Source organism: Calonectris borealis, chromosome 1 (assembly GCF_964195595.1).
Source record: "Calonectris borealis chromosome 1, bCalBor7.hap1.2, whole genome shotgun sequence".
NCBI classification, from domain to species: Eukaryota; Metazoa; Chordata; class Aves; order Procellariiformes; family Procellariidae; genus Calonectris; species Calonectris borealis.
This window is the reverse complement of record NC_134312.1, coordinates 97478005-97502745: the sequence shown is the minus strand read 5'-3', so window position 1 is coordinate 97502745 and position 24741 is coordinate 97478005. Positions and strand designations below refer to the sequence as shown.

The 24741-nt window shown below is 41.0% G+C and overlaps 1 protein-coding gene across 22 annotated transcripts in view; it reads right to left on the bottom strand.

The window, feature by feature from the left end:
• The window catches only part of BBX (BBX high mobility group box domain containing), a 148914-nt gene that overhangs the window by 22867 nt on the left and 101306 nt on the right, over positions 1-24741 (bottom strand). For 10 of the 22 annotated variants that reach the window (XM_075168744.1, XM_075168647.1, XM_075168725.1 and 7 more), the window contains 7 exons: positions 20505-20585; positions 18131-18211; positions 12756-12836; positions 9316-9396; positions 6155-7073; positions 5119-5257; positions 1704-1852 (listed from right to left, as the gene is read on the bottom strand). In XM_075168744.1, coding sequence (XP_075024845.1) covers positions 1704-1852; positions 5119-5257; positions 6155-7073; positions 9316-9396; positions 12756-12836; positions 18131-18211; positions 20505-20585 — 1531 coding nt within the window. The remainder of the gene's footprint in view (positions 1-1703; positions 1853-5118; positions 5258-6154; positions 7074-9315; positions 9397-12755; positions 12837-18130; positions 18212-20504; positions 20586-24741) is intronic. The other 12 variants (XM_075168682.1, XM_075168690.1, XM_075168573.1 and 9 more) reach the window with 4 other exon arrangements.

Below are 24741 nucleotides of genomic sequence, written 5' to 3'. Positions count from 1 at the left end.
AGATATTCCTGCCCTGGGGCTGCTTGTGGCAACCCCACTGCTCAGTTGGTGGAAAAGTTCTTGTGACTGTTTACCATCTGCTTCAGCGCAAAGTCAGCTGGCTTAGTTTAAAGGGCTGAGCCTTTATTGTCAGCTAGAGGCAGCAAATGCTCCATGGCCGCCTCTGCAGAGCTGTGCCAAAACTACTTATATCAGGCTTGTAACCTGCCTGCAGTTATGTTTCTGACCTTCCCTTGAGACATGGCCCAATATATTCCCAAGCTTTTTAAGTGATGCAAATAAGAATAAAAGTTAAGCTTTCACATATGAACCTAGCCAAAAGCAGAACACAGTCCTGGGCTACCTGACTTGAGGTAGCGTTCTAGTGTGCCATTCCCAAACAACGTAGGGCCTGCAAAATTTTTAGACGTACAGACACTTGAATAGGTAAATACTGTAGCATGAAATCCAAAGAACTGCTATTGCAACTTCAACTGCCAGATCACGGTAGATGAGGAGATCTTGTTCCCAACAGATGTTGCTTAATTACAGTAGGATAATACAGTGGCTAAAGCAATTCATTCATGCTCACTGAAGCTGAAGAAATTCTATCAAATATGTACCATAAAAAAAATGAAAGGCATTTGAAATCAGAACTCACTTGGTATCAGCACAAGTCTAATTTTGCAAAAGTGACTGTTCCACATCTAATTATATAAATTCAAAAATCAATACCAAAATTGGCATGCACTAGAAAAGAACAGCTGCTCAATCCTGCATACTGTAATGTGAGTATTCGCAAAGCATTCAAAAGGCACAGATCTAATCCAGGGTCACCTGGCTAAAACAGCAGTATTAGATCTGAAAACCTGTCAGTCGGTGGAACTATTGTAGCAACAGAAAAGGAAACCAGCTTCACATTGTGAACTGTGCATAATGAGGATTCTTTTGAGCATTCTTTTATCTTGTAGGATTACTGGTATGTCATTCCTTCATTTTGTGATGCTTCTGTACTGTATGTATGCATCAGTATTTCTGCCACAGTCTAAAAGTAGTTTTCTCTACCATATTCTCACTTCTCTACCACCCCTGTAGGGGTGTCACAGGTTGTTTGTATATAAAACAGCCAAATGTGTCATGAGTTTCTCCCTTCAAGAGCCTCAGAAACAGAGCTGGGTATGGAATTGGTTTTCCTGTCCTCTAACCTTTTTTTATCATGTCAGGACATTTTTGCTCCAAACTTATAATAGAGAGTTAAAATCTTGATGAAAAAAAATCCAATGTTTCATTCATACATCTCTCGTACCTTATGTTTTAATTTATAGAGCCTAAAGTTACAATGAAATGCAAACCAGCATAAAATTACGTTTTGAAAAATGTCAAAATGTAACCTTTTGATCATCTGCCATTTTTTCCCCATTTTCTCCTTGGAAAACTTGTCAAATTCACTTACCTCACAAGTATTCATGTTTTTGATAAATTTGCTTGCTATGAGGAATATATTTCATGTACTAACTCTAACCAGTTCTACTCAGCATGAAAATCAGGAGTCAAGAGTACATCCTGAAAACTAACCCAGGTGAGAACCAACTAACTTCAGTGCTACAAAAATGTTTTCTTTGACTTCACACTTTTCACATATAACAGAAAAGTAGAAAGTATAAATTCCTGAGCTTGTCGTGGCATTGTTGTTGCTTAAGAATGTATTGCACATGGTAATTTACCTTTGTTGGATTTTGGTTGTTCAGATGAGCCGCTTCCAACCTTTCTCTTTTTCCTTGGAACAGCTGAATTTTTCCTGTCAAAGGTAATAGGACTGTATTGAGGGAGGCTGTTGAATTTCTTTTCAAATTCTTCTTCCAACTTTGCTAAGCTAAAGGGGAAACAAAACCAATCAAATTAAATGTAACTCCGTTTCTGGAGAAAAAAATACATGGTTTAGGAGCATGTGTGTGTATATACATACCTATCTACATAGTGGGAGGGGGAAAGAGAAGCGCACACACACTGTAAACATCAAACTAGTATATATTAATCCAACTTTGGGATGAGAATGTACACTCCAGCTTCTGCATTTGTAACTCAGTACAAATTGATTACATTAGTGGCATATATTAAAATTGGGGGGGGCGGGGGGAGGAATCAATGTCACACTGGTGACACGTAGCTCTGTTTACTGCACAAACTCGTACAGGAGATTTGTCTGTTCTGTGAGGGGAATGAAGAAAAGACAATAAAATCAATAAATAAACAAACCAATAAAATAACTTCACATAAAAGTCCTTACACCAGAATGGAAACAACAACAATTCAAACCAGAAGAAAAATGTCGAACTATTCATTCTTATAGGGATATTCCAAAACCTGATTCTTTGGGGTAGGAATTAGCTCTGTATTTGTTCTGAGGGATCATATTTCCTCCCCTCGTATTTTATTTGTTGCAAGGTGAAAAATGCAACTAGTTCATGCTTTCAGGAAACTCAACATCTCTCATACTGTAGCCTAACCTGAACGACTGCAACTAGATTATCTACAACTCAAGAAATCCACAGACATGGTATTGTTGTTCCTAATAGCCAGATGAAAACAAACCCTCGAACAGGATGGTATGGCATGGCATTTCTGGCTGTAATGACTACGCTGTCTTGTATAAGTACTCTGTTCCAGCAAATTTTTGCAGCCAGGCAGGAGCATAGGAAGGAACTGTATTTTAATAAAAGGCAATGCGCACAGCTAGGCAGATTATAAATAGCACTGTCAATGACAGGGGAACAATGACATTTTCTACTTATCTTTAATTCTGTTTGCTATGGAAAACCTGAACTAGACAGAAGTTGGCATGACTGTTGGAGGGTTGGCCCTTACACACTGTACACTTGGAAGTATCACAAGAAACATGGCATTTCTCTCTGCTCTCTGAAGCAGCACTTCAAACAAATTGCATTCTGAAAGCTTTAGCACACAGAATGGTACTTCATTTTAATTCCGTAATCATTACTTCTTTCGGTAAGCAATCTTCCATCTTAAAATACAGCCTTGGCTCTTGGCAGACTGCATGCATGGTGGGGTTTGTTTGTTTGTTCTGGGGTTTTTTTGTGTGCATGCATGTTTTGTTGTTTTTAAATCACAACGATATCTGACATTAGTGGTGCTTGGTACTGCTACCTTTCTCTTCCACGTGAATGTTCCCTGACAACCACAAAACAAGCTGCTCTGACAGCTGTCATGCAATTCCATCCTCTCCCACTGCCTGTTGCCACCTGCCTCGTCTCCTGCCCCAAGGGCATATAAGGGGCTGCAGCTCTCGTGAGGAAGGACCTACCCTGAAAGCAGACGAGCTGCCATCCTGGCTAGTAACTTATAGCTTGTGCGACACGGAGGCAGTGGAGAGTGCTGCTATCGTTATGTCATCAATTAATTATTTAACAAAAAAACCAAACCCAAAACATTCACATTGTCATGAATTTTCAGAGCATCTTACAAGTCTGGTTAGACACACGTAGCTGAGATGAGGTCTTCATGCCCTACCGCCTAGTCCTGCCAGGAGATACACGCAGGCAGAGCACTGCTCAGCAAAGGAGTGGGCTGCACGTGGACAAACACACTCGACAGGGACCGTCGGGGAAGTGTGGGCAACTGCTGATGGAGAAGGTGGTAGGAGGACACGGGGAGAAAGACGTAATTCCAAAGGGGTGAGGACCCTCCCCCCTACACACACACACACAAAATGAGGCTCAAAGGTGACGCTGAAGGGAGCAGAAAGAGTTAGGAGGAGCCGGCAGAGGTAAAACCAGCTCAAGTAGCCAGAAGATCAGGGAGTGCAATGAACAGGGATAATGGATGCCTTCTCCAGCACTACGCTCCACAAATTACTGATTCTGTCTTTACAGAGTTCACTAAACGATATTCTTTAATGACACAACTGAATCAAGAAGCAAGATTGGCAAATATGTATTTTCTCCATCCAGCCGGCTAATGATGGTAGAACAATATTTGTCAAAAGAATTAATTATTTACACAATTTTTCCTAGCTACTTTGAATAAATAATTTGCAACTATTTTTTTTTTTGTTTGCTAGGAGGTGCATTCAGTTTTCACATCATTAGGTGTAAAAAGTTTTCAACCTTTCAATTTAAATTTAAAAAATATTTACTAAACTTATATACAATGCACTAAAAATACATGAAGTGTTCCATTAATTTTTCTTGACTATTCCAAGCAAACAAGACTTGGAGATTTTCATCAATTTAGTATCTTTGCTGTAAAGTAAGCTGCAGCTAAATTTCACATAGACTAGATTATAAAAAAGGCTACCGCAAGCCTAGATAAAAGAAACACATTACAAATTTCAGCATGAAGTGTGGAAAATCTACTCCTTTTTAATTCATTTTCACCCTCTGAATTCAGATAACTGGAAGTCTTCAAGAATTTGGAAGCAAGTATGAATGGCTAAGCAGATTTAACAACTACGCCTGCAGTTAAATAAATCTGTAATACTCTGACAAAAATTGTTAGTCATACACTAGAAAAGTAATTCTATGTGGCCTTGCGAAATTTTAATGCATTTGTAATCATTAATTATTCTTCTGATACATTTAGTTTCTTCACGGTGTACATGAACAGTTTAAATATCTTGTCTCTACAATGGAAAAATGATGTATTTATCATATTATTTGCCAATATTAGAACATTGTTTACTCTTCCTCTGTAAGCAATCTCTCCAACTGGGCAAAAAGACCTATTCTTTCTAGTCTAATTCTGTTTATGATGATTGAACACCTACACAGAACTTTAAATACTGCTTGCGAAGTGCTCTGAAAATATTAGTAACCCTCTTCATCACCTCTTGAGCGGGTAAATACTGTACCTTTTTTTTTCAGAAGCCAGCAAATAATGTCATTCAAATCTGTTTACAGTAGTGTAAACCGGGAAAGATCTCAAAGGAATTACTTTGGTATATAAACAATAGGTATCGAGAGCATGACTCAGCCCAGCGGAGTTTGCAATTCTCAGGAATTCTGTCTCATTGTGATTATTTGGGTGATGGATGCAGTTCATTTGCTGCAATGAGGAGGACTCACTCATAAGTTACCAGGCTGACCCACCTAAAACTTTGAACAGTGTTAAGCTGCAACTTACCCGAAAACAAACTCTTCCTTTGGCTTAGGCTTTTTCAGTTTTTTGTTCCCACTTGTCCCACTTTGGGAAAAAGCCCAGTTTTCTTCATTCCAGCATCCTTCATGATCTGAGGAGTTGCCTTTTCCTGAGCTTCTTTTTCCTGGGATGAAGGCAGAAAATTGTTTCTCATCTTTAGAAAAATGTGCCAAAACAAAGTGGGCTCAGAAGGACCTTGTGTCCCATTCAGTACTGCAACTTATGGTGCTTGATCTTCTTGAAGGGGTTACAAAACATTTATTTATTTATTTTAAACTAGATAATCATGACATTGGCAACTATTCTTCCCCCCTCCGTCCCCTGGCCCCGGTTTTTATACTACCTCTAAAGTTAGGATCTCTTGAAGTATAAAGGAAGAGAAAGAGATGAGTAGATTGACAGTAATAAACTTCCCTAAATTACAAACATCTTTTTCTGTTCTGACTGTTCTCATTACACATATAAATCTAATTGGAAAAATACATTTCAAGACATCTCAATGGAAGCTTCCAGAAATCATCTCAAATTTATCCTTCCACAAGGTAAAGGGTTCCCGCTCACCACCTACAACAAAACTAACAACCAAAGCAACAGCACAACACATTTGCCTCTTGCAGGACTGAGAACTATGCTCACAACCACAAGAGTTGTTTATACAGAAACAAGCTAATTGTTCAGGATTACATACAATACAAGTCCTGCATACATCTACCAGCAGGCTGACAAATTACTCAACAAAGCCTTCGGTCAAAACCCTAAATCTCAGATCATGAAAGACAAAAAGGGAGAGATGAAGAGCTTGTGAGGCAAAGTACGAACACACACAGCAAGACTTGAGAAGACCTCCTGGACCATGGAGTCCGTCCCCTCCACCTGCCCCCAGCATCTCAGGCGACCAGACACAGCATTCCCATCACACACTGCTCAAACTCCAGCTTAAACACGGATTTTTGCTTTTCCTCCCACTCCAGGCAGGCTTTGGCGGTTCATGCTGTAAATGAAACACTCAAAAGCCACCCACCTCTGTCCACGTTAGCGCGCAGAGATGTGAGCATGCCCTCTGACACCAGAGTTTTATAAAGAGCACCTTTGCAAGACCTCTCCGATTTCCTGGAGCCACAGGTTTCTATCTTTTTAACGCAGTCACTGTCCTCAGTTTTGACCTGTCCTGGTAAGCTTTGGGGTACCACCTCCTCTGTTGGGGTCAGTGGTTCCACTTTAATGTTATCAGAAGCCTCACAGGGTACTTCCTTGCTGGCTGCAATACTAAGGAAATCGGGAGGCTTTGATTCTTTGGTGGTCTCCGGGGGTTTCTCCTTTGATGTTTTCTTCTCTTTCGATTTCACTTTTTTCTTTGGTGATTTTGTATCCAACACGCTTCCCTTCACATTTGAGACAGGGCGGGTTTTTTTGCGGGGAGTTTCCGCGAGTCTCTCAGCACCCCAGTCCCCCTTTGCAACAGCTTCAATTGTATACATTACACTTTCAATGTCCGACTCAGAGGACTGCCTCTTTTTACAAGGTTTCTTGGGGGTGGATTTTTCATTGGTGTGCCGGTCCAACTTATTTTTTTTCTTTTTCTTCTTTATCTTTTCTGGCTTTAGCCCGAGGATATTCATGTCAGCCATTGAAAGCTCTGGAGAACAGCACATGCGATCCTTCGTGTTATCGTTTCTCTCAAAAGGACTGCTCTCCATTGCAAGACTAGTAAAATCTCTGCATTTTGCAGTTTCTGATTCCTCAGCTTTTGTCTCATCCCACTTTTGCATATTCTCCATCTCTGATTGTTCTACTTTTCCTTTACAGGAGTCTTTTATGGTTGTTTTCTCCAGTTCTTCTACTTCCATTTCCTCTGGAACTTCCCTTCCCACATCTTCCGGTGCTTCCACTTTTGTCTTCCCAGGTTCTTTCACTTTTACTCCTTCTGAAGCAAGGCACATCTAAAACAAGTTTAAAAATAGTCCCATGAAACAAACATCAACTGTTAACATTACTTACCTATATTAACAAGAGCATTGCACAGGGAATCTCTCTGGCATCTTAGTTCAGGAAAGCAAACTATGCCAAAGGACAATACTGAAAAAAAGACGTTGAAGCCCTGGCGAAACTGATGCGATGTGATGATGGCTAAATGCTAGAATAAGGCTGGCGGGTTCTACTGCTCTAATAGAAAAAGACTCCAACTGATCTGAGTGGCGTTTCCGTGATCCTTTAAATGCCTTTTATATAACCTGCAAACCCATTGCTAGACTGATTTTCAGAATACCCTAAATGCAGCAGAACAACACAGTATCTCCCACTATTGCCACAGACACGTTACTTGAAATCTCACATCCATACCCCCTTCAACTCCCAAATGTTCCTATATACAATTCTTTCCTCCATCTTCCAAATGGCCCTGAAGGAGGGGGCGAAAAAAAGTTAATTGAATCTCAGTAATCGATATTATTTTCTTTACTTGAATGTGCAAAATAATTTGGAAGATAGTAACAAAGCCTTCCAAATCTTTCTTCTCATGTCACAGACTTATTTTGCAAAGAACTGCAAAGCAGCAGTGGTTGCCATGGTTATCTCCTCCTGGAGATAACATTAATGGAAACCAAAACCCTCATACTGTCTGAGGAACAGCGATATTCAAAAAAAGAGCTTTAACAAGGTTCTCAAACTGCCATGTTCCTGCAGCACTGATTTGGGAGATCCTCTCGGTTTTGGATCACTTGTAAGCTACACTGACAGTGCTACAGAGGGTAGTCCTTCACAGTACCACACAGTTGCCCTTGGGAAGACATGTTTTCTTCTTCTTACTCTCCCTCTCAAAGCCCCCAAGTGGAATGCACAGTGCTATTTTGTTTTTAAAACAAATGCCAACCAAACAGCCACCTGGAGCAAAACCAGATGGAAGAGGCTTGCTTTGAACCAGACATCAGGAGTTTTCCTATCCTGCAGCTCAGCCCACAGGCCATGTGGTCAGTATGGATGTACCCTCCAGATCACTGGGTTCTCTTTAGGTCAATTTTAGATTTCGCAAATCGGCAAGGCATTTTTTCCTTGCAAACTAAAAATATCTCTTACACCAATATATGTATGAGCATAACGCCAATGATAGAATGCTTTGTAGTAAGTTTCCGAAATTCTTGCTGCATAGGGTAGAAACTCCTGATCTGGCTCAGGTCAAGCTAGGTTGACCACTGGAAACACCGGAGCTTGGGCAGCACAGTATCTATTAGGAAGCAAGTTAAATTATGCAGAGGAGAACCCCACAACTGTGCTGAAGTGAGTTCTTGGTACCAAGGTACTTCTGTGACTTTTTTACTGCACTGCAATGTAAACACAGCCTGTGATTTTCAAAAGCTGAAGATCAATCTTTAAAATGCAACTCATTGGACAGTAATAATATTTTGTCAATTAAACACACACACCCCTCGCCAATGGATTTTTTTTCTTTATACCTTTGCTGCTTCTGCAGTAGCCAATAGTACAGAGGGCTACAGATGTGGCTACAAAAAAGCGACTTCTGTTTTGTGAGCTCTAAATAAATTTGCAATTCACAGTCTTTGAGATTAGGAAAGCTTGGCGGGGGGGGGGGGGGAGGGTGGAACTTAGAAACAAAATAAATACAACATTTCAATATGAAGCCATTGGTTGTAACTGTTCCCAGAAGGAGGATCTGCTCAGATTCTCGTAGCAGAGTTTCTATAGACGTTATTGACCTGTTTACTCCCCACTTCAAAAAACAGTAGGCATGAAAAGCAAAAATAAATGAAAACAACTAATGGCCTTTAACAGGTATTCGTAATGGCAATGCCCTAATCTGAGTAACAGACTAATCCAGCCCTCTCTCTCAATGCCTTGCGCCTCCCCAGCCAAACCAAACAGACCAAACCCCAAACTCTAAACCAAGGAATTGAAACAATTTCAATGGTGATTGGAAAGTCCCTTTGCCACCCGGGACTGGTACTTCTTCTCAGCTGCAGCACAGACTCTTAGAAACCTCCAAGTTGATGGCTAGCCTGGGGAAATCTTGACTTGTGGCACCCAAGCCACGATAATTTAAGCTTCTATAAGCAACAGTGTAATTATAACTTCAGCACTGTTCTGCCTTCCAGACTTTGGCAATCAACATCATTAACTTCTCCGCCCCACTGCACCTGTGGTAATTAGTCACCAGGATTTTAATATTACCTCTGCCAGTTGAAATAATGCTGATGTTCCACACTGTTTTGTTAAATCAGAAGGACCTGAATGGGATGTACTTGAAGAAATCTAAAGAAAAAACAGAGGGGGAGAAAAAAGAAAAACATTATTTCACTAGCACAATTCTTCTATGTTTATCACACAGCTTTTGAACAGATTATTTCCTCCCTCTTCCAAAAATTCATTCATAAGATTATATACTGAAAAAGAAGTACAGACCTGTGCATGCTGTTATAAATAAAACCCTGCTCCACCATTGCTCCGGTGGATAATACCATTGCACACTAAAAGCTATTTCCAGATTTGGGGATCTTCTTGTCAGGACTCCCTTTGAAGAGTAGGATGAACTGAAGCACATGCTCTCACACATAAACAGACTCCAGAAGCTAAGCACCAATCTACACCAGCATGCAACCCAGCTGGTGGTGTTTTTGAAGGCTTAGTTGGACATTTGATTGCAAAATCATTTCATTGTCATAGCTTAAGAAGGTTACTCCTGTCTGGCTATGGCACTGCCTTTTAGTTCCTATAGGACTCATATAAAAGAAATGCTATGAAACCAAAGTGAAGTAGGAGCCCTCAAGCCTTTGGTAATCTTTACTACTCCTCAAGAGTACGGGAGGCTGTCTGGCAAGCAAGTAGCTGATTATTCTCCACAATCTTTTTCCTGTACCAGGACGTGATCCTTTTCAATACTTCAGAGTGTTTTGTATCAGTTTTGAGCTAGGTGCAAAGAAATGATCTTTTTCTAAACAAATTAAAAGGATCAGTCTCAGGATTGGCCACTAGTATGAAGAAAATGATGTATTTTTAAGGACATATCCCATAATCTCTGATGAGGCTTGCAGGTTCCTTATACTTGCTTCCTTAGAAGAAGGGGGAGTTCTAGGGACTGGGGAACTAAAGGTTTACAGCCTTTTAGCTCCCCCTAACCCCCCCAAACGCAGTTTTCATTGCTCTCAACCAACACTGGCCCACAAAGTCGATTTTGCAGACATCAACCCATCATTGCTGTAAAAGAAATAAACAAAAGAAGTTAACAATGCTGTATCTCTGTCTCCTGGAAGCTGCAGCTCTCCACAGCATCTCCCAAGCTCTGACCATTACAGCTCAAGTCTCCAAACGCCACTTACAGCCCCGCGTTGTGAGTGCTGCTAGCACCCTGCGGCAGAAGTGGCCTCCTTGCCTTGTGGAGGTGACGCGCACCCCCACCGCTGCCTCCCTTCACTCTCATGCCTCCGCACTGAAGGCTAAAGACAAAGCACGCATTTAGGCACAGCAAGAGACTCAGCAGAGCTAATCAGCAACAGCCTCCCAGGCTTCAGACTGCAGAGCGGCTGCTCCAACCATTTTTAGAAACTTAGAAATTCTCAGAATTTTTTAGAAAATAATTTAACCCACTTCTGCATTTTATTTTATCACCATCTGTGAAATACTGTGAAATATCAAAAAGGAAGGCATAGGGGAAGGGGGTGGGGGGAGAGAAAAGAAGATAAAATTGGTTAATCCACACAGCAGAGAGAGGAAGGAGGAGCAGAGCAGTGTGGTGTGCTGAAGCAGACAGGCTCCCATGTGCCAGACCCCTGCCATGCCAGCAGCACGGAGACAGCAGTCCACTCCCCTCCAGTGCACAGCATCTGTGGTTTGGAATTACAGCAGCATGGCACAGATGTCTGCCAAATGAACTTGCAAATCTAAGACACCCTCGAGGTGATAATGAACACAGTTTATTTGAGATGCTCCAAACCAGGTTGTGAACTGCTATCTGAAAACTTAAGCTGAATCTCTCACATTTTATTTATCCAATTACAATCCAACATTACGGAGTTCTCCAAAACTGGGAAGGAAAGAAAGGAAGGGAAAAAAAAAAAAAAAATCAATAGCACTAATGTCCTACAAGAGCTAGAGGCAAGGAGGATGTGCTTAGCACATCTGCCATGCTTTTCTCAGTTTGAATCAGAGCCTTTAATATTCATTTTGTATATTAAATTAGGTTTGTAGGAATCCATCTGAGCAATCACTGAGAGAGAGATCACGGAAACCTATCCAACATGCAAACGTCACGCTGCCAGACTTAGCTTCACTTTTTCGAACAACTGCAGTACAAACTCTGCGCTCCTGTGGACAAGCACCTGTCCCTCCCCCAAATTAGGGCTTCACAAGCTTCACAGTCACATCACAACTTTTAATGCTGACTTCCAAAAGTCAGGTTGTACTCAGCAACAGCCTTACTCCAGAACAGCACTACTCAAAAGCCTGCTGCTGTCCTGTGAGAGGACACCTCAAAAACCTCTGGTGTCCCTCACTGAATATTACCAGCCTTTCTGCTGTCCCAGGGCTGCAATAGCCAAATGCCCTTATGGATCACTGACCACAGTTAGGAGTAATCACCCTTGCATAGGTACCGTTGACAACGTAGCACACACCCACAAACTCCACTACTGCCAGGGAGTGCCTGTAGGGCAAGGCAGGTTTTCTTCCACTCATATAAGTTCCTATAAAGTCAGATAGTAGCATTACTATCCATGGAACAAGGCATGAAAAATTTTTATTTCAGTGCTTCCACATTTTCCCTGAGACGGATTAACCTCACAGCAAGAACATATGGCTCGATGCCACTAGATGGGATCCAGAGAACCATTTTCCTCACTGAAATAGGAAGTGATTTTAGAGAAGGAAAAAAAAGGGGTGGGGGAGGGCAAAAAAAGTGTACTACTAAGGTGCTATCATCCTCCCTTATTTACCTGGAATGCAGCATGTATCTTCATCTTTCAATCATCAAGAAGAATAGTATTTGCACACCAAGCCTCAAAGGTTTTTGAGTGATTCATACATATCAAAGGGGAGACCTCGACAAGGTTATATTTAAGACTTACAGAGAATTTCTAGTACTGTTGGGAAACCTGACCTAGTATACTTGATTACTGCTGACGGCTGCCAATTTCAGAACTTAATACACTGCTTCAACTTCCAACTCTTCATACAGATTCCTGATGATCTCAAAGTCTACATTTCTCTTCTTATTCTTCGTCCCCATTCCGCAGTGCACCTTCCAGTCCTTATACCGAAGCTTTACTTTTTGAATCCTGGTATTCAGCTCCTCATTAAGAAGAATGCTGTTGTCTCTTGCCTTTGCTATTGTCCTGAGCATTGTTTTTATTATAGTTATAAGGCTATTTTTTCTAAAAAGAAGCGTAACTTTTTCTGTGCGGTCTCCAAGAAACTATGCACATTAACAAGTGTATAAAGAAAAGCTAGGTCCCTGGGGCTGTTGCCACTGCCTAATTCTCTTGCTATTCCATTATTCACTAATTTATGCTTTTGGAAATACTAAATTTGATACTAGAACAAACCTTACACAATTCATACTGGTTTTGGGAAAAGATACACACATCTTCCCATTGTGACGCTAATGGATATAACTTTACCTCTGCCAACTGGAAGAGTGCCGACTTCCCACAGTGCTTTACTGGCTCAGGACTTGACAACTGGGAAGTATTTGATGAGATCTAGGTTTCAAATGAACAGAGGAGAAAATATTTCAGTGGCACACAGGAAAGACAGAAAGGAAGGGAGAAAAAGAATGAAAAAATTAAGGAGTTAGTTAAATTAGTTACTTTTAGATCTTCCTGGCAGAAGGCCCTACGTCAGATAGGCAATCCCATCCAAGAAACACTTAACAGGCATTTAGAAGTCAGCAGGATACAAGCAAACACAGAATTTCTTCCGTAGAATTAGGCTCATGGATCCTCTTTCACGTTTGTATTGTCCACAGCTAATATTCTATCATTTTACATGTGTTTTATGTGTGTTTTACGTGACTAAGTGAACGAGACATACCTATTGCTTAAAAACATGAACTGTGGGGTCAAGGTTTCATAAAATTCTCCCGGAAAGCCTGGGCAGTATTTCCCATTTGGTTAGATATAGAAGGGGACCATTTGTCCTCACAGGCGCTGCTTGTTTCACTTTCTTTAGTTAGAAAAAAGAAATAAGACCTTAAGTCTGGAGATCAAATCTAGCCTTCTAAATAGATGCTGGTGTGCCAACACCAGCACTGAGAAAATAACTACCACTGCACCTCAGGGAATTGCTTTTGTAGCCAATTTTTTTCTGACCTGCTTCCAAGTGCAGCATTATGAGTTCACCAACGCAAGAATTAATAATTATTTCTCGTATTTGATCTTTTTTGGCATGGCATTACATGGTAGTATTTGACCTGGAAGCCTTGAAAAGCCCTAAGATTAGGGGCAAGACTACCAGTGTTTCCGTGGCATCTGCCTCGTCACAAAAATCACACTTATGACCATGATCTTTCAGATGCAAAAATTATCAGCTTAGCCTTTCTCTTTATATTTAATGTCTTTCTTTTGAATTAGATTATTTGAAGAGTTTACTTTTCAATTGTCAAGGGGATTCATTACACCCCCACCGCCCTCCAATCCAGAACATCCATTTTCCTGCAAGCTATTTACAATACAGTGAATAATACTTGAATGTGCATTAATAATGATTTTTAGAATTAAACTAAAATAATTCAGAATCCTAGTTTTGCTTTGAGACAGTTCAGTGAACCTGCTCAGGACCCCATTGAAGTAAGTGATCTTGTACACCACACTTTGCAGGAAGAGGGCCTCAACTTTCTATCTTTCTGCCGTAATAAATTCTTAGCTTTTCATGACTTTTTCAGTGCAATATCAATGGCAGAAAAGGGACAGAACCCCACCCCCCACCCACTGAAGTATAACGTGAGAATATGCAGGCATATCTTGCCTCCTGATGCACAATGTGAGGAAAGAGTAAAGAATTTTGTTTTGACGATAGAATGGGTTCTCCTAACAAAATGCAAGTGAGATCCTTGTAGTACTAATAGAAAGAGAGGAAGCCCACATTTCACTTCAGCAAAAAAATTCTCTTCATAGTGAAGAAAACAAACTGCAAGAGACGTAAACTTAGAATTCATTTTGCCAAAGTTGCTGGCCAAACATCAGAAGTAAGAGGATGGCTGATCAATCAGGTCTCAGTGAGATTACAGATCTCATTCCCTGTCTTAGCACCATCTTCCAGTTTTAATTAGAATAATCAGAACCTGCAGTATTACAACCACGAATAGCCCCTTCTTTTGTAGAGGTTTAACTTGGGGATCATTAGGATTAAGTTGTTATCTCTTACTACAATGCAGGTCAGCATTTTAGCTAGTATATTACATTTGAGTTTGCATAAGAAGCATGTGCCATGGTACCACTTTTTCATTTCCCTCCTGGAACAGGCATTTCACTTAAACACAGATATTTAATAATTTCAGTATATAGGTAAACAGCAAATATAGTCATCTATTTTACGTAACAGCTTTAGCTGGGAAGATGACAGCTTTACTTAAGGGAAGGCTGGAAGAGAAGATACTGACTAGCTCTCGCATTCCCAATTTCAAGGCATTTTGACCAAAAGTTTTGGATTCAAACCTTCTGTTCAGCACAGAAATAAACAGAAAGGGTTGCCCACAAGCCTGCTCAAAGTGAGTATGTGAGAATGCAGCAGGGACAAAATCATCCTCAAGCATGCGTTTTTCTTAAATGATATTAACCTACTGGACTAGCAAAGAAAATTTCACCTTGTTGCATGTTGCATGCGATTGTTTTTTTTGATTAAATCACCTAGAGAAAAACTTCAGAAAAGCAGCTGCAAGTCAAGAGTTTGTGGGTTTTGGCTTCATTTTGTTTTTAAGATGGGTAAACTAGCAATCTTACTGCTTCCACTCTCAGAAAGCATCTTCTTTGTTTAATAACGGATGAGAGTTTTAATCTAAGAGGTACTTGTGTTTCTTCTCTATGAAGCAGTCACCATCTGTTCGCGTTTGCCAAACACACATCCAGTAAGACCAAGAGAGCAAGGGGTCCCATCTGCTCTGCTTCCCTCACATGGCAAGGAGGATGACAGCAACCAGCCCATGTGAGCAGACAGCTTGCAAACAGCCATCATGCTAAGGAACACAGCCCACTGCTCAGAAATCACTGGCCTATATAATGGTTTTCTGTAAAGGTACAAGTAAGAAGGACAAAAGTAGGGCCAAGTATTTCCAAGAGCAGAGCAGAATGAGAAAGCCAAGAGCATAACTTGGCAACACTCCAAATTTCAAAAACTCTTACGAGGACGTCACATCATCTTTGAAGACCTCCAAGGCGCTTGCCTGCGCATCCGCAGGACCCAACAAAGTCCTACTCCCGGGATTTTCATCATCTGTTACGGCAAGTCACTGGACAGGCCTCACTAGCCTGTCAACATATCCTCAACAGCTTTAATGGAAGACTATAGCACTTGGGACAGACAAACAGATGAAAGGCTAACCGAGGCTGTAAAGAAGAAAGAATCCCATGCTACATCTACATGCAACGAGCTCCTTCTGAGTGACAGGGGACTTGTACTCCTGGGGTAAAGGTGCCCATTTTAAATGGCAAGTCTATTCAATGGGATCGTTATCTTCCCAAAGAGGCACTCTTACTCACCCTGCTGCAAAGACGGCAAAGAGAAAGGGAACATATGAAGAACACCCAGCCAGAACCAAAACTGAGCTGGGACGTCTGCCAAAAGTCTCCAGGCACATCAGACCACAGCACACTTCACATTTCTTCACAGGTCTACTTGGCTACTGGCTAAATAACTACAATCTCTCCCTCTCTCTTTTCTTTTGTAGCACTGTACGTTGCTGACAACAGCCTACTGCAAATTGCTTACCATAATTTAGCTTATTAAATGCAGTAATGCATTCATATAGACAGGACCCGGTAAGAAGTGACACAGTAAGGAACGGGATTTTTGCCAAACTTGACAAAGGCATCCTGTGCAAATGAAAGCCCTTATATTTGAAAGAGCACAAGTGGCTTTAATAGCAGGGAGGAGAAAGCTTAAAGAGGTTCTGTAGCATGCTCAATACTTTCCCCTGGAACAATTTAAATGAAATCAGGCTGTAATCTTAAAAAAAATACCATTTCTCTATTGCTATAGATAAAACATAACGTTAGTCACTGCCATTGAGGTTTCACAACAACAGTATAATACAAGAGGAATAACAATGGCAAACACAGGGGGTTTTTTTGTTTGCTTGGGTTGTTTTTTTTTTTTTGGTCATTGTTTTGTTTTTTGCTTTTCCAGATTTCTGTCCCTTATTTCCAGACACTGAAAAAACAACCAAAAAAATACAACCCCCTCCAGACTGCAGACACATTTTAACATTTTTTACAAGAAAAAGAGATTAAACCCGACTTTAAAACTGTCCTCTCCAGTTTCTAATTAACTTTCTAAGCACCTCTTCTACCTAACATTTGATGATTCATACATGCACTCCAATGTGCCAAATGAGCTGGCTCAGCGTAGTGGTATGCAACTCAATGTACTGTCACATCCGTATGACGATTTTCAGGTTTGTCATTTTGTTGTTTGTTCAGTTAGGAGAGGAAATTATTTCAGGTTCTGTGAAATTTTGAAAGTATGGCTAAGTCAGGTTTTACATGACAATTTGAAAATGCTGTACTAAAGGCAATTCATACCCTAATGATATGCAGATATCTAAAATTGCTGTTTAATTAAAATGTAAGATAGCCAATATTTTTGAAATTAAGTTAGCAGATTCACTCGTGCAATATTTTGCAATAAATTTCACAGGAAATGTTCTCCAGCTTATATCTTTTACTTGGTTTAAAAGGTTGGCTTCAGCACATGGCTTCATCCTGCTCCATTTCACTAATTTTCTCAAAAGAACTTTCCAAATTAACTTGTAACTTTAAAAAAAGGTGGCACGTATGAAAACATCTTCATGATTAGAGCTATTAACTCTATTGTATCTTTTATAGGGGTGTTTGTAGTCAGGTATTTTATGGCACCTGAATCAGTAAATTGTTTTTTCTTAACTGGGCCTCCTAAGAAATGTATCAAGGTCCTTCCTAGCCAAGCTAAAAACACACAGTACACCATTACCTTAACATGTAACAGGAAGAAGAGTGTTGTATGTAGTCAAACCTCTGTAAGCACATGGAATAACAGGGTATCTTTTCATCCCATTATGCGCCTCTACAATAGCACCAGCTCCAACCCCAGTCTTTTCAGACACACCCTACTGAAGATACCTTTAGCATAACTGATTCTGCAAGCAGTACCAGACTCCCCCAAACGGGCAAGTAGAGTATATGTATGGAAAGTCAATTCACAGAGGCACATCAAATACCTGTGAGAAGAAATTCTTAAAAGCAATCTTTAAGAACTTCAAATCTTCAATACGTGGAGGAAGGAGGATAGCTTACATACTTATGGGTAATTTATAGCCTTTATAAGTCACCATCTAACGATGCTGTTACATATCCTTGTAGCTGTTGCGACAAGCTTCCTTTGACCTGCAAGGCTATTTTTCAAAGGATTCCTGCCTCTAGGGGAGCTGCCATTTTGCACTGCTGCAGCCTCTTCCATAGGCAGTGCATAGTGTCATTTCAGAATGTCTTTAATTTGTTGTTTTCCTAGATGTAAATTAAAAGGCCATTTGGAAAAAATGTCTGCAGTGGTCCTTTGGTATGGAAGGCCAGGTCATGTTCACAAGCCCAGTATCTTCTGTGTGTCCTACAGCTGGTAGAACTGGCCAACATCTCGTCCAATCACTGGTTATTCCCCCCACGATTTTCTAACATAATGCTGTCATGAAGATAAACATCTACTGATAGGAATCCCTTATAAGACAGGGTGCTTAGCCATTCAGTGACAACTCTTACTGGTTCCTTGCTTCCTCCCATCCTCCCCCACCATATTTCAGCCATTATACCTCAGCAAACTGAAACAATGCAGATTCCTCGGTTTGTTTTACAGCTCCCGGGACTCCAGGCTGTGATGTGCTTGAAGAGATCTGTCAGGAAAACAATTATGTTTGTATTACCTAACCCTTCAGTTTCAATATCAAACTTCAAAGTGCTAGATTTCTGATCCATCATACAGAAAGACTCCTGGTACCTAAGAGCATGCAGACGAGTCCCAGCACACTCATACAAAGAACAGCATCTGCCTTCCAGGAGACACATAAATGGGTGATCTGTGAAATGGTGATCTTGAATTATTTTTCACAAGGAAAATCTTTCCTAGGATCAATAGAACAGGCTAAGACTTTTTTGATGGGCTTTTATTTGCCCACTGATATGTCAAAAGAGGGTTAGCAACAAAAACTTAACACTATATGTATTTCACAGTTCAGCGAAAGACCTGAGACTGCAGAATGGTGGTGCTGATAGAGCACAAATTGCTACTTAGCAAGGAAGGTAAGTGTGGTCGGGGACACAATGCATGCAGGTATTTTGAGATACCAGATCTATCCCAGACACTAAGGTAACCACATTTTATACCGTTTAACTTGTGTCAATTATTTTTGTTGCAAATGACATTTCTGATTAATGTTAGACCTTGGTACAAGTACCAATTATTTTGCCATTGACACACACACCTACCGTGTACTGCTTAGGTGCAGCCTGACTACAGACTGTTTAACATCCTTGAAAAGTAAGCTAGCTAATATGCATTTCTAATTACTGATCATCAGTGAGCTAGTTCTAAACCGCGTGTTTTAGCGGTGTGGATGAGCTTGTTTCCTGGCATCCACTGAGGTTCTTCTTTGAGGGGTAAGGAAAAGCCAGGGGTCACAAGCCCTTAGCAAGAGCAAATCTTGCAGCCCACAACACAATTCCTGCCTACCACCACATGGCTCTGGCACTTTCCTGCTTGGGCACTGTAAAATGAACTGAAAACAATTAAGTGAGCTGGTATTTGTTTTACTCTTTGAAAGACTTGGCAGTGAAATTCAAGAAACAGACTTGAAGGAACTACAAGGAACTATCAAGAGGAACTACACAAAGTATGACTCTGCTCTACTGACAGTATAAGTATGCAAAAGCATCTTAGAAAACTGGAAGATGGATGATGCGTTATTACCATAGAAGTATCATAAATGTCACTGGAATCAACCAATTTTAAGAAGCTTCTAAGTATTGCTTTTCATTGCTGGCACACCAGGCATTTCCTCTTCCTAACAAGAAAAGCCAGCAGGTTGTACAAGAGCCTAATTACAGGTTATGTACCTCACTGTGGCCATTACCTTTAATCAGAAATAAAGTATCAGTGCTTTATTTCTAATACATTTTGAAAGCCTCAGATCTTAAGCTGGAACTCAAGGTCTTGTGGTTTGATGTTAAAGCAAACAAAAACCAAAACAAAACAAAAAAATCACATTGTCTATGTGCCGGGATTGCAATGTATCTGCTCCGTAAGTGATGACATTTAGGGAGCTGTGTGAAGGTGCACACAGCAATGAGTATTAAAGACACGGGAGTCAGATTCACGGCTGATGTGAAAACAGGTAGTAAGAAGAAGCCCCTACTATGACAAAATTTCTTTCCAGATGCATTTTCTGAAACACCACCCAGCGTCCTGTACAATCAATATTTATACAGCTAAATATTTATATATCACTTGATTATGATAATTTCAAAACTTGGAGAGATATAAACAAGCAAATGAGGCTTGAGGAGGACCAGGATTCATTGCAACCTCATTCTTGTCATGTTAGTTATGTCAACGAAATCCATTAAAACTTGGATGAAATAGTGTATACTTGGGAAAACAAAACAAAATAAAACACCACGGTTGCACTTCTAGCAATAACTGGAAATATGTTGACAAAAATGTTGTACATTGCAAAACTAAAGCATAGTTGCATAGAGCTATTTGGTCGTTATAGAATAGAAGAAAATTTTGGAAATTCCAGAACTACAGTTATTTTTGATGGAGTCAAGGACTAAAGCAGCCACAATAGATAAAGGAGATAATGTAACATCCAAAGATACATGTTAGAACTTCAGTTAGTAAGACTCTAGTTTAAAACTAAGTGCAGGAATGACACATCTCTGAATTACTGCTTAAACCACAGCTCCATTATTGCACTAGGGTTTCCACCATGTTCCTAAACACACTCTCCTGCAATTCCAGTCTGACCTATCTACCTGATAAATGATCCAGTACCATAAACCCAAAAAGAAGGAACAAATAAAGGCATGAAGTTTAGTTAAAAGTTTTTGATTTCTCTTTCAGCTGAACATCAGATGTTTCTTAAAAGGAAAACACTGGGGAAGACAACCCTTTTTAAAGAAACTCACCTCTGCAAATTGAAACAATGACGACTTCTGACAGGTTTCCGTAGAATTAGCTGCATCAGATTGGCAAGTACTTGAGGAAACCTGAAACAAGGAGTGCGTAGAGTAAGACCTCAAAGGTGCTTCTTTCAAGCTAAAAACAACAGTGAGCAAAATAAAATACCAGGCAGCAGTAACAAGAAGCAGTGTTTAAGAGAAGATGGGAATCTAATGTTTCACAATCCGGGACAGGTTATATCAAATTTATAGATGAAAACATAGTTTAGCACCCATTTTAATGCATTTGAAAATCACCTGTGAAGACAGATCACAAAAATACAAATATAGATATTTTTTTTTTCTCTTATAATTCCAAACTTTGCAAAAGAGTTTTATGCAGCAGAATACTAAACTGATGATATTGGGCTACACACACAACTACCTTGTACTGGTGATGCTATCAACATTGTTATATCTGTAATTTGTACTACCATCCTGAATACAAAAGTTACTTAGAAGCTAAAAAAAATTTTTCTGAAGATGCTGAGGGTTGCTAAGTGACAGAAATACTTATTAGAAAAACAATCCCCAATCACCTGACAGCATGAAAATAAGTAGTTAAGGGTACCACAAGCCTAAAATTGCTCAAATAATGTACCTAAACATCCATTTAGAGGTGCTTATGAGAAACAGTGCAAGAAAGAGTCATAACTTCTGAACTCAAAATACAAAGAAATGACTGTTCAAAAACAACAGCCTTATTCAAATTAACACAGAGCTTAGCCGTGCTATTCTTATTAACCAGAAATGTGTTAATCAAGTATCATTCTGTAAAGGAATTGTAACATATACAATACATTCATTGAATGTCACATTTGAGTGTAAGACATTTACATGCGTAACTCCTAGAAGCGTAAGGTACTGCTAGTATAAAATACGGTATGTAATATGGCTTATAGGAAACAGAAGAAAGGAAGGAGGCTTTTAGGAAGCCTCCTAAATTTTAGGATTTTAGGAAAAGTAACAGGAGGGGTTTGGATTTTTTTTCCGCCTAACATTTCAAATTTTTCATGAAATTTCAGTTTATTTAAAACATTTTGATGCAAATGTGGTTTTTCTCTTATTTATTACCAAAACAATAGCATTTATTAGTGAATGCACACATGAGATTTAGCTAGCGACTGCATCTGTTGCCAGTAAGCACAAAGCACCACAGAATAAGCAGGCCTACAGCACATACAGTTTGTACTGCTGCTGCTGCTGTTTGTCTGAGATGCTTACGCACTGCAATAGCACCAGTGGCATTTCATTTCAATCATCTGCTGCCCATACTCCCCTGAAAACACTAAATCCAACTATAGCAACCCACAGGCCAAGGGAAACTATACCACACGACAATTTGCTTACGTACACAGTCGAACTTGTTTCTTCCCTGCCATAAAACCAAGCAGTAACAGTGCCTCCTATGATCTATGCTTCCATTATATTTATTAAACACCAGGCAGGATGTTTTATCAGTGTACTATGGGAGTATACCAACCCAAAGGGTTACAAAGAATGTATTTTTAATGCCTGTCTTTTGCTTTTTCAACGGTTTGTGTTACTGTTTTCACTGATGCAATGTTTATTATTGCTTTTCTCATGTTTCTGTATGATCTGTTTAAGATGTCTGTGCCTCAGCAGTGCTGTGGATTGTACCAGGGATGCATACTGATCTTGCTGGTGTTGAGTGACCTCTGAAGGTTTGAGTCTCTGCACTGGTGTGAAATATATAAGGATACTGCTTGCATGTCTGAGCGCTCATTTGGCTATTGCAGGCCACTTCACTGGTGGGATTCTCCCAGGAATAACCAAATTTGGGATTTGGTTCCCCATATAACTTACATTTTCTACAGTTTGGCCAGCTGCTTTACATAGCTTAGTTTGTGGTGTCTATTGAAGCAGTTTGTTCGCAAGCAGAGCCTTTTCAATGCGCCGTATGAAAGGGCACTATTTTGCTCAGGAGAAGCAATGTGAACAGGGAAGCTGTGTGAAACCTCTCTGCTCCCCGAGGCAGGTGCTGCAGGGCCACACGTGCCTGAACTCTGCCCACCCGCCGTAACGGAGACCGTGGCTTCGCACCTTCCTCTGCCTATCTGGGGGCACGTCCACATGAACGTGTCAACACACGCCCGAGCTGGCACGGCACAAACCAGCTCCGAGTTGGGAGCCATTGACCCGTGCCACCCCAGGAGCACCGTGCTGGAGCGGAGAAGCCCTCCCGAGAGCAGCTTCTACGGCTCAGCCCCCGCAACACAAGCGCTGTAAGGCACTCGCTGCCCGGCCGGGCGCAGAGGGGGAGGACGAGCCTTCTCGCTGCCCCTGAGGCCGCGTGCTGGGGGTCGGGCACAGCTTGTTCGCCTTGCGGTACAGGAACCACAAGCCGTGGAAGGTGTGAAGCCCAGTTTCCTACAGCTTTGTGTGTAAAGGACAGATAGCTGGTGCCCAGTAACTCAGAGATGGTTTTGTGGTTAGAACGACAATACTTTCCCTATCAATTTCTGTTATATTTAAAAAGTTAATGCTGTTGCCTCTGCTTGACAGAAGCGCTAATTTGAGCTTGTTTCTTCTACTCTGCTGCTCCCCACATGCTCCTGACTTGTGGGAAAGTTGTTATCTCCAGGACTTCTAACCTCTGCCAGGCTGAACCTGATCAAAGTGTTAAAATAATTACCAGAGGGAATGGATGCACAGATAGGGCCATTGCATTCGTCTCATTTTCTGCTGTAATAAAACATCCTGAACATTTCCTCATTTCTTCTCCTCTTTTCTCCTCCCAGCTTACCCTCAGCTGCACTGAGAGATTTTTTCACTTCCGATTTACACCGTGGGCAATACCACCCTGTGCAGACCCGGCACGGCATGCAAGATAACCTTTTGTCCTCGAAGAGAAGGAAACCGCAAGGATAACGCCCCCGTAGCCTCCCTTTCCCTGCAGGTTACCGTAACCTGCTCTAAAACGGATCACGCTGAACGAAGGCGCAGGACAGCCCCTGGCTCGCTGTCCTCACCGGCTGACGCGAGGCTTTAACGCCCTCCTGGTGTGCCGGGCAGCGGCCAGGGGGGAAACCGGCAGAAGAGCCAGGTTTTGGACTACACTACGAATTCCGGGATTTCTGGGCAGTAAGCTACAGGCAGGCCACTAGGTGCTGCTGTAAGGCAAGCAAAGGGCCTGACGGGCAAGCAAGGGAGATGCGGAGGGAGGGAGGTGAGCGGGCAAGCAAGGAGCGCTCCTCACCCAGCTTCAGCCTTTCTGCTAATAAACCTGCCGTGAGAACCAGGCTTCGCCTAGCAGGACGACAGTAGCTGGAGCAGACGCGTCTGGCGTTTCCGCTTGGGTGTTCAACAAAATATGCTCACATAGGCACCACAGTCTTGTGTAACTGACGAAAGGACCCAGGAGCCAGGTGGAAACTCACTGCATATCCAAGTCCTTTGTTTACTGCTGGTAAGGTCTGTAGCTTCTCTTGCTTATCTGCTTAGCCGCTGCTTGGAAATCAATCACGTACCGATACTGAATTCTGTTATCAGAAGAAAAACTCTCTAGTCTATTGAAAAAAATTACAAAAATAGGAACATAACTGGCGACATACAGAGATGGCGACCGAAGCCTCGAGGCAATTTTGTAAATATCGCTGTTGTGCCTCTTCCCATCCTCGCGCTGGTGGCTGTTCACTTTGTTTCCTGACATCAGGGTTCTCATAACACAAAGGTTAAACACCTGACTTGAAAAGTCCCTATACATCCGTCTAACATACACTTGATAGAAAATCAGCAGGCGCTGAATACATTTATGTGGGATTAGCAGACCTGTAAGTACCATTTCCCTCATCTTCTCCCAAGTTCTGAGCAAACTATGCCAGTGCTGCCCTCCTTCCTATTAACAGTTTTTAAGATAATAGTATTTAAGTCGTATGCTTACAAGGCCACCCAAGTCTGCATAATCATACATATGCACAAGCAGCCAACCTGCATGAGATAATCTTGCATCTGGCGGTCCCCCAATTTAAGAACTGCATATATGCATGTGTATCTTACATGTACACACACATGTTTTAATGATAATGAAGACTACATGATATAATTTAGAGCATTCTTTTAAAAATGACACTGTATCTGTCCTTTTTTTAAAAAATAAAAGTGCCAGGGTTTTAGATATATGACATATATTTATATACTTACATGCATGTAAAAACAATACCTATATTTTTCCATAGTTAAG